Genomic DNA, 20,083 nt, shown 5'->3' with positions numbered 1-20,083 from the left:
ATTAGACAGAATGTTTGCCCCATGGACATGTAGGTTCCATGGGGCAAACTATTTAATCACTATTTAATTTCAGAGAATGTTTTTTTCTCTCCATATTTTGAAAGTGAATGGTGACCGAGACTGTCAGTTCCTAACATTCGGTCTAATGTATTTAACATACAGAGATGAGACATTCTTCTAAAAATCTTAATTTGTGTTACCCCCATGAAGGCACGGAGTAAATGCATAAAAATGCATATTTAAAAATGTACACTTAAAAATGTATGCCACAATTACAGAATCACCCAGAATATGACCATCTATTTACACAGAAAAGCCCACGTTAGAATAAGAGCCAAAACTTACTTCAGCGTGCTGCCTTAAATTGGAGCTGTGATTTTAATCTTGAAAAAAAAAAATCAGCTTGTCTTGGTGTTAAATGAAAGCATTGCATGACGAAACTATTCTTTTTTTCACTGTGCGGAGGGAAGAACGTGTTTCACTTTGAAGAGTTTGATGCTGCTGCACTGGAGTGATTGAGTGACAGTCTGTGACACCGGTTTAGCGCCTGCTACTGTGAGAACTTCCGCTCTCGTAAAAGTTCCATTCAAAAATCTCTCAATTAATTACACATTCATTAAAATTAAACCCAGTAATGCCACCCAATGTAAAGAAGTAAAACAATTTAATTCGAAATTTGAGAGTAAAAAGTACCCACTTTGAACCATACTCTAAAAGTAAATTTACCCCCAAAAGTTACTCAAGTAAAAGTAACTGAGTAAATGTAGCACATTACTACCCACCTCGGCCTACAAGCTGCCAAATACACAATCTGCATTGTTAAACGGGTTCCAATTCAGCAAAATAAAGCAGAAGAGAATGTACAAACCCCTCAATATTATAAATTAAAATTTCAGTGTTTACACATAACGTACATCCAACACATTGCATCTGACTATATTAATCTGTTCATCTCAAGCACAACTGTTGACTCTCAGCACCATAAACTGTTATACAATCATGACATTTCAAATATTCATGAATGAAACGGTTTACTTATGTTTTTGAAGTGTTTTTAACTGCCCCATCCTTTAAAAGCAGTTATTTTGCAAAACTGGAATCGAATTATGGCGGTTCACACATAATTGACACTGACGTCAGATGAAAAAAAACGAACACATCATTCCCGAAAGCATGGTGAAATTATGCACACATTCTGAAGGCGTACTGAGGTGCACATCGCCGGAAACACATCGAAACAGTCAAAGACGTCCATCACCAAAGGCATCCTATGTTTACATACACCAACAATTAAAAATAGCACAGATAGGCGAAAGAACGCATCCATGACGTGTTTGTGCTCAAAGCAACACAGGCAGCAGCTGAAAGAAAGAGAATTGCTTCTCGCATTCAGAGTTGTAACTTGGCACTGCGTCTTTTTAAAGTGGCAAGATACATGACAGCAGTCAAAGAGTCTGTGTAGTTCATGTTCATATACAAAATAATTCAAAACAGTCCAGATGGGTCCCCTTAGATGCTATTTTAAGAATAGTTAGCCACACAAAGACTGCTCTCGTCTTGATCTGCGCACTAGTGGGCAGAGCCAAGGGTGCGATGACGCATGTTTGCAGGTGTGTAAATACAAATGAGTACTGGGTCATGATGTCATGAAGACGGATGTCAAAACTAGATGTTTCAGCAGGGTGGCAAATATAAATGCTCTTTTTAGACTGGGGAGGAAGTTTTGAGTTCTGAAATTTACAGTACTGTATGTTTTTATGTTACGGTTAATAATGATTTTACAAGTTAACATTGTTAGTGCGAAAAAATCAGGGATTTACTAGTGTTACAGAAGTTTGTTAACACTGAAAATGCAGCAAAAAGAAGTGTACTTTAAGTAACATCAAAACGGAGTGTGGAATGTTGGACACTTCATGCTCTCAGCGCACGCGGCTTGCCATACATAATGTAAGGGGAAGAGTTACCTGGCTACACTGTTGGTCTGACAAAACAGATGGAAATAATGAAGAATGTAGCAGCTAGCAAAACTTCAGTGGATACGGTATCTTACAAATGTGAGTTGAATGCTTTACTATCATCCCATTCTGTGTGACTATATACACGTGGTTTAAGACACAAGTATTGAACTGAGGTTGGCTAACATGCTAAAGCTCGCAGCAACACATCACATGCGCTTCAAACATCACTTCTGTCAGCTGTTAAACGGTGAATGCTTCTGTGTAGTAAAAAATGTTAAGTGTTCCATTTGGCATGATACTACACTTTGAAAAAATCATACACTACATCGCTGGGTGCATAGTATATTATCTAAGTGCATAGTGTACAGTATAGTGTGTATCATTTGGGACACAGCTTATGTGTTGTTTGCTTTTTAGAGTAGTGAGTTGTTAGTGTAGCAACATAAACCAAATTCTGTTGAAATCAATTTTGAGTCTAGTCTCTCTCTATTTGGTCCAAAATCCTTCCACATAACTGTAAATTAAAGGTGGAGTGCGTAATATTAATCGAATACACTTTGTCAAATTCCGTGAATATCTCTTCCGCTAGCGTTCCTTTCTGTGTGTGCGCTGAAAAAAATCTGGTGTTTGTACACAGCCCTGGCTCTATAAATGGTCAAATAAATTGGAAAATAAACAAAGTGGATCGGACCGATCCACACAACACTGATGCGATCACACAGTATTGGCAATGGGTGTTCATGAATTTGGGGGGTGGAGTTCTGAAGAAGCACTAAAAGGAAGTGTGTGTTTGTTTGACTGTTAAGTTCAAATATCAATAAAATGTCTTTCTCAAGAATCACTTACTCCACCTTTAACATGAAAACCAGTTGTACCGTAACACTGGTAATGTTATCGGACAAGCCGATTCCTCTGCATTGCTTTCTGTCCGGTGTATATATGTTTTAGTGGTCTTGTTTATTACGACGTCAAAAGTTAATCATCTTTTATTTAGAATGGCCTATTTATTCATAAGGCATCAGAGTGAGATACTCTGATGCCTTTAAACATAAAAGCAACTTCTGATTGACTGTTAATGTGCCATGTCGCGCAGAATTTGTCAATGCCAGGGACCACTCAGATTAAGCACATTCTTGCCTTAAAAAAAGCTAGACACAGTGCAACGAATGGAATGAAGTCGTCTCCCAACTAGGGATGGGCATTCATCAATAATTTGGTATTCGAATATTTAAGCTCATAAAAAACGAATATTAAAATATTCTATTATTTAAATTAAGGTAATTAATGAGAAAGAGACGTGTAAAATAATTTTTTTTGTCATAAAGTTTGTCACCATTAAAAAAAAAAACTATATTCAGTGAACTATATTCATTTATACACACCAGTTTATATGATAGAATGTCAATTACCTCAGCTAGCAAAGTCTTTCTCGGATGCCATGTTTGTTATTTAAAGCATCGTGGGAATTACGTTGCTACAGGGTTTTCTGCTTTCTGACGAGCTGCACACATACGAGAGTAAAGTGTTCACCGCTTATCCAGTACATTTAAACAGGAACCCAGCTTTCTCACAATAAGCCAAATTCTCAAAATAACCTGCTTTTCTGGTGTCCATCTGAACGTACTAACAGAACCGTTTGCTCAACAAATGTGATCAACTTGTGTCCACACTCAACAGCGCCACCCAGTGCGTTCTGTTATAACTGCCAGTTTTAGTTTGTGTGTTCAGGATTTAACATGCATCTCACTGTATATATGGCCAGCAGAGCAAAACTTTGCAAAATACGAATGGTATTTTTACTATTCGAATAATTATTGCTGAATGAATATTAGAATACTCATGCACATCACTACTCCCAACACATTTTTTTTTGTTACTGGACACAGTGGCGCTGATGCGCAAGATACTGAAAAATAGCATTGGTCAAAGATGTCTGTCTAGCCCATGCTTTCATAAAATAAGAACTGTTCAACAGTGCAGATGGACGTATTTGACCGCTGTGCCACATCTCAGTTTTTTCAGCGTTTAGCCAGACCAGAACTTCTATATTATGAATATGTGTTTCATTCTCATTGTCCTTCATCCTTGGACAGAACATTGCAGTATGGGTAAACAGGCAGGCATCAGAGCAAAAGAAAAAAAAAACCACTACAAGTTAAAATAAATAATAATTTACTTTGAAGAACCTTGGAAAGAAAAGAAAAACATTGCAATAGAATGAGATTAAAAAGAACACATTTGCAAGGAGACACACAGGAGTGGTCTCCCATCAGTAGGCTTCAGAAGGAAAGAGGCCACCTGTGCTCTGCTCTCATGTGTTCTCTTCATCTCAATCCTTATTTTCAGTTAATTCCATCTCTGACTTTCATTTTCCCTCCAGAGTCTGTGCTCCCTTCTTCACTCCGTTTGCCGAATCTCGCTACTTTATTAAAGCCTACACTCTACGACCCCAGTGACACCACACCAGACAATGAGCTATTCTACATTCACTGCAATCAGATGAACCAATAGAGAGGAAGAGAATCAATTGTCATATCTGGCCTGCTTCTTATAAGTATATGGACAAACAGATTTTTGTAACTTCAGTTTTCATAAATGTAGGTCTTGTGGTCCATGTGTTGTGCTTCTTTAATCCTCCAAGTATGTTGTACATGAGAAGCAATACCCTGTAAGAGACTACTAAGGAAATATGGTAGACTACTGTACACATACTGCTCCTTATAGAGAGGAATGTGTAACTGAATTACCATTGCACTCACACATACAGCCTTTATCAAAGGTTATGCCATTTTATTCAATTTAGAGGTCATGTGTAAACAGGCAACAAATCAGTTTCAAATAGGGAAAAGTATAAAAAAAGTACCAGTATTTCTGTGCCAATTTAAAAAATATATATTTTAATTTTTGCCGCCAATTTAACAGTTTTCATGTATGAAAGTGGCTGCTGGGTTCAATATACACTCTCACATCTCAAGTTATGCGAGTAGATATAATTACTGGCAAAAATCTGAAATCATACTCACTGTGTCGGAAGAACAAGGGTGCTGGGCTGGACTTTGGGCCTTCTTTTGGCAGAAGTTCCCATCTGATTGGCTGACCGTTTGAGGGATTGTTGGTTTAGAAGACTGGAGGCTAGGCCTGCATGGTACTGCAACTACAGAAAAACAAACAATTATATTTACTATGCCTGTTGCTATTACTTCATAATTGCCTCATTCCGTTTATTCGATTAATTCAGGTTAAACAAGGATTAGCATTCATTGTGAGCGTAAAGCACTCAAGCACGACAGCAATATTTTCTGCTTTTATTGCTCATCATACATTATTCATCATGATTTTCATTAGTATTTTTATGGAGATGACAGAATGTTTGTAAAAAAACTAAAACATTATCGTCATAAACACCTTGTTGCCTTCTTGAGCATCAATGAATGTTTGCACTGTAATAGTTGTGTACAAGTTCCTCAATTGTCCCAAGTGTACACACACACACACACACACACACACACACACACACACACACACACACACACACACACACACACACACACACACACACTTTTTATCAACTCTAGATAGGCCCCATTTCCAGCAGCCATCACTCCAACACCTTATCCTTGAGTAATGATGCTAAATTGCTAATTTGATACTAGGAAATCACTTGCCATTATATCAAACACAGCTGAAAGCTATTTGGTTTGTTAAACAAAGCTTAACATTGTCTGTGTGTTTGTTTTTGAGTTGCCACAGTAGGCAATAGACTTAATCAATTAGGCATGTCTTAAGGTCAATATTAGGTCAAAAATGGCAAAAAAGAAACTACTTTCTCTAGAAAGTCATCAGTCAATCATTGTTTTGAGGAATGAAGGCTATACAATGCTAGAAATTGCCAAAAAACTGAAGATGTCATACAAATATGTACACTACAGTCTTGTAGTCGTGCTCTAACAAGTACAGAAAGAGATGTGGATGGCCAGATGTACAACTAAACAAGAGGATAAGTACACCAGAGTCTCTAGTTTGATAAATAGACACCTCACAGCTTCATTTAATTCTACCCGCTCAACACCAGTTTCATGTACAACAGTAAAGAGAAGACTCAGGGGTGCAGGCCTTATTGGAAGAATTACAAAGAAAAAGCCTCTTTTGAAACAGAAAAAGAAAAAGTGTGAGTGGGCAAACAAACACAGACACTGGACAACCAATAATTGAAAAAGAGTGTTATGGATCTTAACCACATTGAGCTTTTGTGGGATCAGTTAGACCGCAAGGTGCATTAGACGTGCCCGACAAGACAGCCACATCTATAGTATGGCAAGTGCTACAGGAAGTGTGGGGTGAAATGTCACCTAAGTATCTGGACAAACTGACAGCTAGAATGCCAAGGATCTGCAAAGCTTTCATTGCTGCACGTGGAGGATTTTCAATAAAAAACAATATCAATTAGGTTCTGAATTTGTTTTCAAATTGTAATTTTTCATTTTACTAATGTCCTGAGTATACATCAGTTAATAAAAGTACCAATTTCTTTCCATAAGAGCAAAATCTGTACATTATTCCAAACTTTTGGCTGCCACTGTGTGTGTGTGTGTGTGTGTGTGTGTGTGTGTGTGTGTGTGAGTGTATATATATTTAGATATATATATATATAAAATTCAATTGTTTTAAAATATTGCCTTAGTCCTTCTTTATTGCTATCGATGGACCAGACACAGACTACAAGAGTGCAAATGTAATTAAATTTCAGATGCAGTTTATTGTGCTACTCCAATCCAATCAATAACTACCAGAAAAGAAAAAAAGTGGTGCATAATGCAAAACTTTTAATTATAAAGAAGCCCGAAAAACAGACTATGATTTTGTAATGTCTGCGCTCCTAGTTGTGAACTCACTGACACTACGGCTGATTCGCTGAGAAAGTTAATCTGGTTAAAACTGCTAACCTGAGCTCAAGAGTTCAAAAACTCAGTTCTTTTCGAGTAATTCATGAAAAAGTCCCAGTTAAAAAGGGTCATGTTCACGACTCTCTCGCGCAGGGTTTGTTGTTGCGTGCAGTGAACTTGTCACAACAGAATGGTAAAAAGCGGCACGACACACACTGGTGCGTGCTCTAAAGTTGTATTCAATAACTCACATGATAATATCTGGCATTTTCAACCATTTTATTCACAGTCTGGAGCCCTAAGCCTTGGTCAGATGGTATTCGTTTTTGGTATTGGAGCATTTGTACGAGTAACAGTACATGAGCACGGTATCGGACCCGATTTTGATACCAGTATAGGTATAGGAATATCCATAATAAAAATAAACAATTAGAAAAGGTTTATATTCGTATCAGTTCACTTGTGTTCACGGTGTTCTAAATGGTGCAAGTTTAAGAGCAACGCAGATGTCAAAAAGTAGCTAGATGAGTGATTTTTTTACTGTAACATTAAAGATTTTAGCCAGCAGGTGGTGACAAAAGACCATTTTTATGTGTTGTAAGCCAGTTAAGTTGAGTCAGTGATGTCAGTCAGTGAGCGGTTTCTCTGAAGTCATCAGCATTCTCTCTCACTCCATGATGGCTTGGATTACTACTACACAACAGTTGGGAAATGGAGTCAAACTAACAGCTTCAGGCTTATCACAGCTGAGAGACACAACAGACAAATAACATACTGAAGGTGCTAACCTGCCAGATATTTCACATTGGGAGGAGACTGTAAACATTCAACATGGCAGAGGAGAGAACGAACCGGCTACAGCAAAATACACAGGGAGGACACCACTCGGATGAGAAAATAGGATATTTCTGACCAATATTCCATTATCTTCAACAAGCTGAGAAACACTACAGCTCAGGAATAGAGTTAATCAGCTATACCTTTGTTCAGCTATGTTTCGGAGTCGCGACAGACGCAGGTAATCGCGCATGCTCAATCAGTCTCTCTCGCCAGATCCTGATCCCTGCCGTAAGAAAGTAGTTTGATGCACAAGTTCTTTTTTTGTGACAGTCCTTAGAGTTTCCAAAAAGTTGTATTTACTTGTTCATTTGAACTGTTGTTTAAACGCAATATCACACTCACAATCATGTTGTATTGCCCTATATTTTTTTAAACATTGTAGAATGATTTGAATAATAATATTTACAATATTTATTTTTACAAAGCCTTAAAGGTGCTGTAAGCTATTTTTTATGCAATAATATACCTATACATTTCCCTACTACTTGACAAATATCACTGAGAAATGCAAACAGCAAAACAGAGTTAAAGCTTTATTGGTCAAGCAGAAAACTAGCCAAGTCTTTGAGGGAGGGGGTTTTGGAGAGAGCAGTTGAAATTATAGAAATGGTAAAAGTAAACAAAACCTTTGAAGAAAATGTAATGATTATTGAATGATTCCATGTTTAAAGTGAATAACTGATTTTGTTTAAGGTGTATGTGTCTCAATCTCATAATGTAAATGACATGACCAAAATACAGTTACATTAAGCAAAATTATTTCAATGAAAATAAATTGTCAGTTTAAATGTCATGATCGTGACAGCCCTAATTTTGTACTCGCATCGTTTGTACATGAGTTTCTTCATTCATCATTATTTATTTGCCCTCATGTTGTTTCAAACCCGTATGAATTTCTTTCTTCGGAGTAATACATAAGGAGATTTTAGGCAGAATGACAGCATTAATCACCATTTGCTTGTATGTAAAATAAAAGATGTTTGAAAAGGTCACCTACACAGCCATCTCGACCTTCAGAACCAATTCAGCATATTATAATAGAAATATTGCCATGCTATCACTAGGGATGCTTTGATTGTAAGGTTTTACTATTAACTGCGATATAATTGTCAAGGTTAATTTAACCATAAGAAACTAGAATCCACGGTTAAAAAGCGTGAAATGTTTTATTTACACATGGCAAAAATATTCTATTGTATAAATATATAATATAAAAAATGTTATCGTACAGTCAGAAGATTTTGTAAGTCTAAATGTGAAAAACTCTTGTGCACTGTGGGTACTGGAGCGGTTACAATGGTTATGGACAGTGGCCATGCAGTGGTTGATGGCCAGGTGTCGCAGACTGAAAATTTACTTTCAATTCACGTGAAACTGGGGCTAGACACAAACTCCTAAATATAAAAGAGGAATTTGATGTACCAGACTCATATCCACCCAAAAAAAAAAGGTTGTTTGGGAGCATTAACTAATCAAAATAAAAGTAAACCTGGTTAAATGCGATTTCTCAGATGGTAATACAACAAATCAAAAACTCACACTGCGGCATCCCTAGATATCACCATGTTGACAGTAACATATCCCAAACAGATTCAGACATACAATTCATCCACAGATCACCGTAAACACTCTGAAACTCTTTACCAAGAACAGCTAAAAATGTCAAACGAAATCATCACAGACTAGGGTAATTAGGTTTTTAATCACGTGTTTACTCAAAGCACAGTTCCAGCCTCGTCAACAATCTGTTCTTCTGGAAGAAATCATGGTTGCTTTCATATACTGCTCCATCACGTTTCTATTCCCTCCCATCCTCCTCTACTGCCCACTTCCTCCCCCTCTCCTCCTGTCTCTCGATCTTGAACATAATATGGCGAGTGTAATATATTTGGCTTTGATCTTGCAGTATCGCAGGAGCCTGTCAGTATCTCTTCAATTTATGTGATGAAATTATGGGAAAGGTGTCCACTACCCTGAATGCACAGCTGTAACACCCTGTCACTCATGTAAGGAGAGTGGTCGATGAATGTAACAGAACACCGGACACCAACTACCGGAGATTACGCACATCTCATACAAAGCTTTTTTTTTTTTTCTCTCCAACGCTTAGTGGTTACCTTTCCCCCTTAAAGAGGATAATATCCTCTTTCCATGCCATCATTCTGAATAAGAATCTTGTTCTTAAGTGACTTGGCTGGTTAATTACAGAGGAAACGGGTGCTGTGGTTCAAATAATCGCTACATTACTGGTTTTTATGTCACAATGTATTGCGCGCATGTATCTCTGTAGGGGGAAGCAATAATCAAAAATCTTCTGTTTTCTGTTCTCCCTCTTGAGAAGTGTTGGGAAGTTGGAATCATTTTAGTGAATCAGTTCGGTCACTGAATCTCTTTTAGGTCTTATTTTTTGCATCGAAACATTTCAACATTTAAATGTTGAAGAAATGGAGAAGAACTAGGGCTGGGCGATATGGCCAAAATTGTTATCATGATAATCTTTTTCATATTGTTCGATATCAATATTTATCACGATATACATTTACGCATTGCACTTTCTTTTTTTTTTTCAAAGTTGATGGAAGTTGGGTTCAGGGGTGTCCCGAGAGAAAATTTAGAAAACTTTTTTGTTTATTTATTTAAAAAACATTTGTATATTTTCATTGAAGTGAGAGACTAGTCTACCAACTAGTACTTTTAGTCTTTCCTTATCCAGTCCAGACATCTACTTAATTTTCGGTATGGTCTAAAAGGTGCTTTGAAATCACGTTAACTCATGTGGCGCTTCATGTCTACACACATGCAGGGAAAAGAGGCAACACCTGCGGAGCGGGACAGGGCAGAAATGATGCATGTTTGTTAGAGAAAAATATTCATGATTACAGCGCAGGAAGATCAGAGCTGTTGCCCACATCACAGTTGTTCTGTCACGCTCTTCACTAGAGACGACGAGAGGGCGCAACAGTTGTCATGAAGTCTTGCGGTGCGGATGGAATCAATCCAGTGTCTGACGTAAACAAATTGTTAGCAATGCAGCTAGCATTAGCAAGTTCATCCAGTCTGACCCTACGTTACCACTGGCGCGTTGTGAGCGAAGCTGAGAGCGTTTTCAATTCCTTCTTATGAAAGCAGAGTGTCATGCTCGCAAGGTGGATCATAGGATTGACAGTTGATCATATTTGTCCCAAGACAAAATTCAAACCTTTTGGTATAATATGCCCTCATAATATAGTTGACACTTACCTGAATGTATGGAAGTGTGGATTGATTGTGTTCACTTGTTTACCCAAGAGTTATAAAAAAAAAATTATAATAGAGAAAATGTACTGTGTAGGGTAGAGTAAAAAAAACAAAAAAAACTGTTTTGAACTAGGTGTTTGAAATCAACATACAAAACCTCTGCCTAAGAAAACACACATTTGCACCATTGGAATATTGACTCCAAATGTTATAGCCAGTGGCAAGAAAAAGCATGTGAACCCTTTGGAATTACCTGCATTTATTTATAAATCTGTCTAAAAATCTGCTTTGAATTGTATCTAGTTACAGTAATGAACAAACACAAACTGTTTGAAGTAATTATTGTATTGTTCTTGACCATATTGAATACATCATTCAAACATTCACAGTGTAAGCAGGAAAAAGTGTGTGAACCCCTAGGCTAATGACATCAATAAATTATACTTCAAGTTAGCACAACTGTCATCCAATTAATGGACCCTTTTCACAGACCTGTTATGACGTGTTTCCGCCTTCTTTAACAATGTAACTGTAGATTTATATTTCCAATTTTTTATTTATAACATTGAACTTTTCTATTATATTACCCAGGTATAAGTTTTAAACCCATATCTGCGACGAGGCTTCTAACGCAGCTGCTGAGGGAGTGACAGAAAATTTGGTTTGTTCCTCTCTTCTTACAGATACTATCCAGCACTGTATATTTAAATAATTATATTTAATTATATAATTATATTTAATTATATAATTATATAATTATATTTCAATCATTGATTTTTTTTTTCTTTTACTGTTGGAGCAAACAGGTGAGCAAAAATTGTATTTGCTGTGGTCCCCCATTCACCGCCATTAAAGTTTAGCCAGCTATGATGAAGTCAACTTCGTGGCACGCAGACGTGTGAAAAGGGTCCATTAAAAAAAATACAGGAGTTGTGGGTTAGAGCTACTTTGGCTTGTAAAAAGAACTCAACCATTTTGAGTTTGCTATTCACAAGAGGCATCTGCTGACCATGCCTGACAAAAAATAGATCCCACAAGACCTACGATCAAGAATTGTTGCTTTGCATAAAGCTGGAAAGGGTTACAAAGTTATTTCAAAGAGCTTAGATATTCATCTGTACACAGTTATGGCACTTTTCCACTGCACGTTACGGTTCGACTCAACATGACTCTACTCGCTTTACTTCTCTGAGCTTGCTTTTCCAATGCTGTTTAGTGCCACCTCAACGTGGGTGGGATTATAGGGTGATCATCATAGTTGCGCCGCCTCTACTACCGTGACATCATCTTAAACGCGAGACAAAAAAATAAACAATTTTTTATTGCTGTTAGCAACTAGCTCATTGTGCTGCACAAAGCAGTTGTTGCATGGTGATTTTACACAAGTGTAATAGTTAATTTGGCCTGGTTGTTTTAGAAGCAAGCTTTCCAGTAGCTGTTCAACTAAATAAAGTGAAGCCTTCAAGCAGAGTATAGAGTTAACGTACCATCCTCCATCATGGACTCCAGCCATGGCGGAGTCCAGGGCACTCTCCCTCCCATTGCTCGCCAGTCTAGATAGGTTCATTTTGGTCGAACCACTTCCACTTTTCCTTGATGTTTCTGTAGTCACTGCAGTTTTTTCTTTTTCCTACACTATTGGTAGATCCGGTGGTACAAGTGTGCGGCCAAGAGCTGAGACACTTCCTAAAATACTTTTGTTGTTTATTGACCAAGGAGTGGTTTTGCACACAGTTATTTCTTTTTACAATTCGAAAGCCACGTGAACAAATGATACTACAATTGCTGTATCTAACTGTAAAACTAGCGGGTTGATGTCCCGAGTCGAAAGAACAATGACGCTGGTAGTGACGATTCTCTTTGACGAATAAGTGATCTGCAGGGGTTTGACGTCACATTTGGTATCGTCTTGGCTCGCTTGGAACCTCGACCGAGGTGGCACTAACAAAAGTACCGGGTACCAGGTACTATCCACAGTGGAAAACCCCAAAAAGCTAACAGTCGAGTCATACCGTGCAGTGGAAATGCACCAGTGAGCGGCCAACAGCTGAGACACTTCCTGAAATACTTTTGTTGTTTATTGACCAAGGAGTGGTTTTGCACACAGTTATTTATTTTTACAATTCGAAAGCCACGTGAACAAATTATACTACTATTGCTGTAACTAACTTTAAAACTAGCGGGTTGATGTCCCGAGTCGAAAATCCAGTGACGCTGGTAGTGACATTAGAAATGCATTAGAAACAGCGTCTATAAATAGAGATGATTTAGTACTGTGGCTACTTTCCCTAGAAGAAGTTGCCGTCCAGCCAAGATGACACAAAAGGGCGCACTGCAATATGCTCAAAGAGGTAAAATAAAAAACAACAATCCTAGAGTAACAGCTAAAGACTTGAAGGAATCATTGGAACTGGATAACATCTCGGCCCATGAGCCTACGGAAAACATTAAACAGGCATGGTGTCCGTGGTAGGACACCACGAAGGAAGCCGCTGCTTTCCAACAAAACGATTGCTTTGAGCTTGAAGTTTGCCAAAGACCATCTTGACACTCTACAAAGCTACTGGGAAACTATTTTTTGAACTGATGAAACTTAAGTTGAGCTGAAGCAGTTCCCTAAGGAAAATGGTCCAAAATTCCTTCAGATTATTCTGCAGGTCTAATCCGCATCTCCTGGAAACGCTTGGTTGAGGTTATTGCTACCAAAGGAGGATCGACGAGTTACTAAATCCAAGGGTTCACTTAAGTTTTCCACAGCACTGTGAATGCTTAATGGGATGCGTTCAATAAATACATTGTTTGTGTTGTTAGCTTAAGCACTTTGAGCTTATAATTGTGACTTTTATGAAGATGAGATCACATTTTATGACCAATTAATGCAGAAAACCAGCTAATTCCAAAGGGTTCACATATTTTTCTTGCCACTGTAGTTACTGAGATATTGCTCTTGTGACAACTTCACATTATATCAACAAGCCCCAGTTTCCCCCTGTATCTCATAAATATACTGTCCCCTGAAATAGCTTCAATGTAGTTAGACACTTTATATTAGCACCTTGTACCTTAGCAAATTCTTTTTCAAAAGGTCACTTAACTGTTAACTTTAAATTATGGGAAACATGTAGATTGACAACAGTTTCAAAGAATTTGATGGTAGAATTTGATGGTCAAACACTGATGGTAGTTAGATTACTGGGAAATTTCAAGAAAATCATTAGTACAGAGGTACCTCACACACTGCTAGTGACAGAGGCAGATCGGTCACAAAAAGCGATCTCATCAGACTTACTTCCTTTGCTTAATAATTCATCGGCATGCACCCCTACACAAACTGGGCTCTTAAATTAGAGCATGTATAGGCCCGTGTCTCATTAATTGCTATTAAAATATTCCTCCTATTGAGCTGATTAGCCATGTTCCAAGGCAGCAGAGCAACTCTCTCTGAAAGAGAAGCATACGGCACAGCACTCCCACTGTTTAATTTGGCTGACCAAAGCAGCTGTGTTAATGGGGAATTATTTTAATTAACTGAATCTCCTTTTCGTAGCTAATGAGCCTACTTGGTAAGCGCCAGATCTTGTACGAGCGTAGTGTGTATTGTAAGAAGCTGTGCTTCAGCTGTATAAAAAGCACTTGTTAATAAATTAAAAGCCTACATAACAAGATAAAAAGAAAAACACACAAGATTTTGTCAAGATGGTTCAACAAACATAAAATATTCAAAACATTCACTTTAATTGATATTGGTTTAAATATTGGCCCATAATAATTCTTATTATCCCCTTGACTAGTAGGTGTTAGTTTAAGCCATTAGTTGACTAGTTGTAGCACATTTATGATATTAATTTAATTACTTGTATATATATATATATATTTTGGTGGGCATCAGAAAGTTCCAGGGCTGAGAAAGAGTGTCATGAGTAACATTGCTAACACTGTTCACATTACAGAGAAATACTAAACTATAATAAATGTAACAATATTAATGTTACAAGCACATGCACAAAGCGAGCCACAGCGACAAACCTGCCCCAAAACCTGCTTTACGAAAATTACACCATAGTACCACCTAGCATCCAATGAGCTGTAATACAGGTGTTTGTTGGTCTCCTGTTGAGTTTTTTTTTTCTGCAACCAACAGACCAATCAAAACTTGGTCGTCCAAGACTCTTCACATTAACTAATGTTTGGTCGACCATTAGGGGGCAGCCCTAGTATTTTTCAACTGGAGAACGATGCCCTATAGTTCTGGGTAATATAAAGAACTTTCACAATGTACTGCAAATGATTTTGCTGGCGATATGCTGTGAGCAATATATTGAATACTCCAATGTAACAAAATGTCAATGGGTATTCATTTTGAGTATTGTTTTAATTGCAGTAATGCAAAATTTGGAAGGGAATGGGCGTTACACATTTACTTAATATTGAGAAAGAAACAGAGGAAGAGTTTGTTAAACTGAAGCTCCATCACTGACCCCCGTAAAGAGGGTGAGGGGAGACAAAAGGACCCAAACGAAGAGGAGAAAGTTAAAAAAGGATTTATTAATAACAAAGGCATTATGCAAATTATATCAGGTGCACCCGGCACCGGCTGCAGTGGTGAGAAGAGTCGATGCAATAGCAGATCAGCAGGATAAGGGATTAGTGCGTTCGTAGAATGAGTGTGTGAATTGTGGAAGTCAGGAGCAAACCAAAGATAGTCCGTTGAAGCTGGTGTGTTGCGAGGCAAAGCCCAGACAACGTTTCTCCCCCAACATGTGGGTAGAGAACGAGGAATCCTCCTCCAAGGGAACGATAGCAACGATAACAGGCGAAGGTGAACTAGTAGGTAACCACACTTCTAGAGACAGGCAACCAACAGACACACGAGAGATCACCAACTAAACAAGACAGCATGATTAAGACTTGACAGTGCAAACAATAAACTGGCAAAGAAAGAGAGGAAACACAAGGAATAAGTAGGGAGTGCAATCAGGGTGAAGCAGGTGGAACGAGAAAGAAAAACAAACAACCAACAATATGAGCCGGCACATATGCCGGAACCGTGACACCCCTGCAAAGCCTCGTCCCTATTATTTATTGTTGCTGATGCTGTCAGCTTTCCTAGCCACACCTTCTCTGCTGCAAACACAGAGAGAACTTTGATCGCACTGAGTAAATCACCTCTTTATTAAATAAAATAACTCCATTATCAACTGGGTTTTTATATATATATCATATTGACGCCTAAAAAGTTTTCATTGGCTTTCTCATTTGCGTGATTATATCTTAGTGTGATTATTAAACTATAAAAGGCTGCAATTTAATTATCTAAATATATAGAACAGCTTATTCCACACCCTCAAAATGAATCTTACATATTCCCATTCGTCAAAAGCGCCATCTGAGCTATCTCTGGCATGTAGTCCTCCTTATTTCTTTATTTTACAAATCTATGTACATCAATTTTACCTGTTGTGTCTTGTTTCAGGGTTTCTCTCAGCTTGAGGCCCCTTGGCTTGATCTATAATCTGTAATTGGGACCGAACCAACACTAAACAGAACTATACACAAAGCCCATCTTGCCCCGAATCATGTTTTTATGACAAGTCTACAAAACCAAGCCTTAAGTTTGAAAACTGGCAGAGGGCAAAAGACAAGGACAGTGGAAGATTGGAACAAAAGAGAGGCAGAAGACAAGATGGGCATTACCCAGAATGTTGACAGCCAGCTGAGTGTCATCTCATTGGGGCAGTTGAAGATTAAAGTGGCAGGTCAGAATGTGACTTGTAAAAGGATGCATGGGACATCCACACACAATCAATGTCACCATCAAATGGAACACAACAAGACAGCCGCTTTTACTGGAACAAGACACAATCATGGAAGTGGAGAAAAAGCCATTGCATCGTCATATACTGCATTATCATTGGCATAATAGAAGAGGGCTGCTTTACACCCCGTTATTTTATAAGACATTACCAAAACAGGGCCCATAAAACCTAACATACATACACTTACCTACGTTTACTGGATATATAAATGGCTTGACGGTATTCTTATACATTAAAATTATATGTAAAGATATTTACAAACACAGTACATGGGCTAATACTTACTCATAATTACAGCTATAATGTTTAATGGATTACAACACATTATAACGCATACTGTAGTAACCATAAAAAGTTAATTATTAATGCAATTCTAGCTACAATTATTCATGAGAACATAATGATTGACAATGGATTATAAGTTATATTATAAAGCATTATCATGAATAATATATGCAGTGGCCCCCAAAAGTATTTGGACACTTAAGTTAGACTTGAAAATGTATGTGTCTTTGCATTAGATATCAACAAAATATTAAACCAAGTAGCATTCATTTTAAGCACACTTCTAAAGTAAAATATTTAGCAAAAGATGTTGTTAGGTTTTAAATGATAAACCAGTGGATGTCAAAATAGAGAAAAGTACAAGGACACGTTCTGGATGTCAAACGTTTATGGAATATGTCCATAGCTACTGTGATGAACAACATCTAGATCACCTGTGTGAACATAAGGGGAACTGACTTCATACAAAACCAAAAAACAACAAGCGGAGACAGTTGGTAAAAAGTAATTAGCAAGTTCTCCTTCTCCCAGATCGCTGCAAAGATCCGACCACAGTGCATCTCATTCCTGCAAAGGATGCTTTTGCATTTAATGACATGATGCAGGGGGAACATTCCTGCATTATTCCATGCAACTAATTGCACACCCCCATCAAAATATATCCATTCAAATTGGCTTTGGAGAGCAGGGAACAGCACAATCATGTAAGGAATATTAAGTACAAGTTGAAACAACCCCCTTTGATCATTTTCCTGCCCCAAGAAATGATTAAATGTATGTTTATATGAGTGCCTCTTTACCTAGAATCCTCCAAATAATTTATATATACTTGAAGGGAAATTGGCTCAATTTGTTTAACTGAATTCTAGTCGCTTATGAGAGGTAGCCTTCTATGAAACAGACTGAGAGAAAGTGTACATCGATTGGTATGGGTATCGTCAAGCACACTGAAAATGTATTTTGTAGTGTAAGTAAAAATAGCAGAAAAGATAAATTACTTTCTACATTGAATAAGTTAAAAGCATGAACTTGAAAATATTAAGTAAATTCTAAATCATGTAAAAATGTTTTCTCTAGCTTATAAGTAAATAATATTATGATTATTTGTTATCTATATAATGCGACATCATCAGAGGCGGCGGCAGCCGATTTTGCCGGGGCTTCAGCCCCTAATGTTTTGAGTGTAGCCCCGAATGTATTTTGAAAAGTTGACTGACAAATATGAAACCGGACAATAGCCTATGTAAACCTCCGAAATCATAAGTTGCCTTATTTCATTGTGCTTTGGCTTTGCACATACTGCATACAGCCTGTAAAAATAGACATAGGCATAATCTAGCCTATAGAATAAGTTCCTTTGCTGTCGGTAGCCTATGGGCGACTCCGTTTCTTCCTCTCTGTTGAATATGCAGCAGGTAGGGGAGGAGCTGACATCAACTTACTTTCCTTAGTGGCGAGTTAACAGCAGTTAGCAGGAAAGACAGCAAAAATGAAGCAAATGAGGCTTCTAAAATTTCCAAAAGAAGTCAGTGGGTAAGAATTTGCATTTGTTTTTGTCCTTAAAGTCTAAAGATCATCATCTGGCTGGCTTTCACCCACAGTAGGCTAAACCTCAAGACGTCTGCTACTGACTGATATCACATGTTATAACTTCTAGCCTCGTGGTTAGTGCATCTGCCTCTCACGCTGGAGACCGTGGTTCGAGTCCAGTTTGGAGCATAATTTTCTTGTTTATCAGGTGTTATTTTCTCTAAGGATAACCAATAAGCATTAGCATAAAATGTATGTGTGACTTGTTTTGTGATATTAGTTTGTTGTAAATATACACTTTGAGGGTAGCAAAGATGTGCCAGAATCAGGCATGGAAACTGGTAACAATTAATCAGTCACTTTACTTTAGAGAAAGTTAAAAGTGAAATATTTCTTATCCCAATGATCCTAATGAAAGGATTTTGACAGATGAACATGGAGAATTATATATAGTTCGATGCCATGGTGTGTCAATGAACTTAGACTAAAGTCATTCATGTATTGCTTTAACTTAGGATCTTATACATCATTTTGACTATTTATGTAAAAAAAATTTTAAATTATTTATATAAAAAAATGTTTTTACTTCACTTTACTCACTATAATATAACTCTTTTGTGATGACTTTATTGTAATGTACATGAAAATTCAAGAATCATGATAGATCTTAGGGCAATCCCACTGATCTGCTCTTCCCAATACATTTTCTTCAATGGTATTGGGCTACACTTTGAAATATGTAGCACTTGATGAATTAGTTGTTTGAAGCTGATTTGCAATAAGTTATGTGCTGTATCTGTTCTTTTGCATCACAGATGATTCAGGGAGGAGAGAGGATGTTGAGGATAGAACTAGAGTGGAAGATTTAGGAACTGTAGAAACAGGCCCAGCAAGAGCAGAACTCAAAGAATACCAGCTTTGAACTACAGAGAAGTGGTTGCTAGTGTGAAAATAAAATTGTCTGGGCTAAGCCCCGGATGTCCTTCAATGCTGGAAACGCCTCTGGACATCATGTATTAATCCTAAAGTCGAAAACCTTGTCACCATTCGCAAATTTGAGTACATTTCACAGGTAAATAGGTACATATTACTTCTTGTTTTGTGAAGTTAAGTTCATGATCAAAAACATTATCTGTTGATCGTTACCGTATTCGTGTTTTGTGTTTAGGTCTGCGTGCACAGTTCTGTATCTGGTGCATTAAGCTTTCCTGTAGAAGGCATTGTATGTCCTGTGGTATATGATTACAATTGTGTTTAAGGAAAGTTCAAAATGTGAAATGTTCTAATAACGTTCACTGAAAACTTAAAGTAAAAAGACTTAAATCAATATTTTGTCATGAAATTAGGTAGATTTTACTTAATTTTATACATTAAAAACTGCGTGCAAGTAAATCTTGAAAAAAACCAACACATTTCACTCCAGAATGTGATTTTAGCAGCATTAAAACTGTGTCCTGGCAACCCGTAAAACATCTAATTTGTGATCAGAATTCCAAAAGCCATGGACAGTTCTACAGCCCACCAATAACGTTAG

General features: G+C 37.5%; 1 protein-coding gene across 2 annotated transcripts in view; it reads right to left on the bottom strand.

The window, feature by feature from the left end:
* The window catches only part of med27 (mediator complex subunit 27), a 77,600-nt gene that overhangs the window by 40,421 nt on the left and 17,096 nt on the right, over nucleotides 1-20,083 (bottom strand). For both annotated transcript variants that reach the window (XM_052094641.1, XM_052094642.1), the window contains exon 3: nucleotides 4,982-5,112. In XM_052094641.1, the coding sequence (XP_051950601.1) occupies nucleotides 4,982-5,112 (131 nt within the window). The remainder of the gene's footprint in view (nucleotides 1-4,981; nucleotides 5,113-20,083) is intronic.

Source organism: Xyrauchen texanus, chromosome 27 (genome assembly GCF_025860055.1).
Source record: "Xyrauchen texanus isolate HMW12.3.18 chromosome 27, RBS_HiC_50CHRs, whole genome shotgun sequence".
Lineage (NCBI taxonomy): Eukaryota > Metazoa > Chordata > Actinopteri > Cypriniformes > Catostomidae > Xyrauchen > Xyrauchen texanus.
Note: the sequence above shows the minus strand (reverse complement) of the source record. Positions and strands in the feature narration are given on the sequence as shown.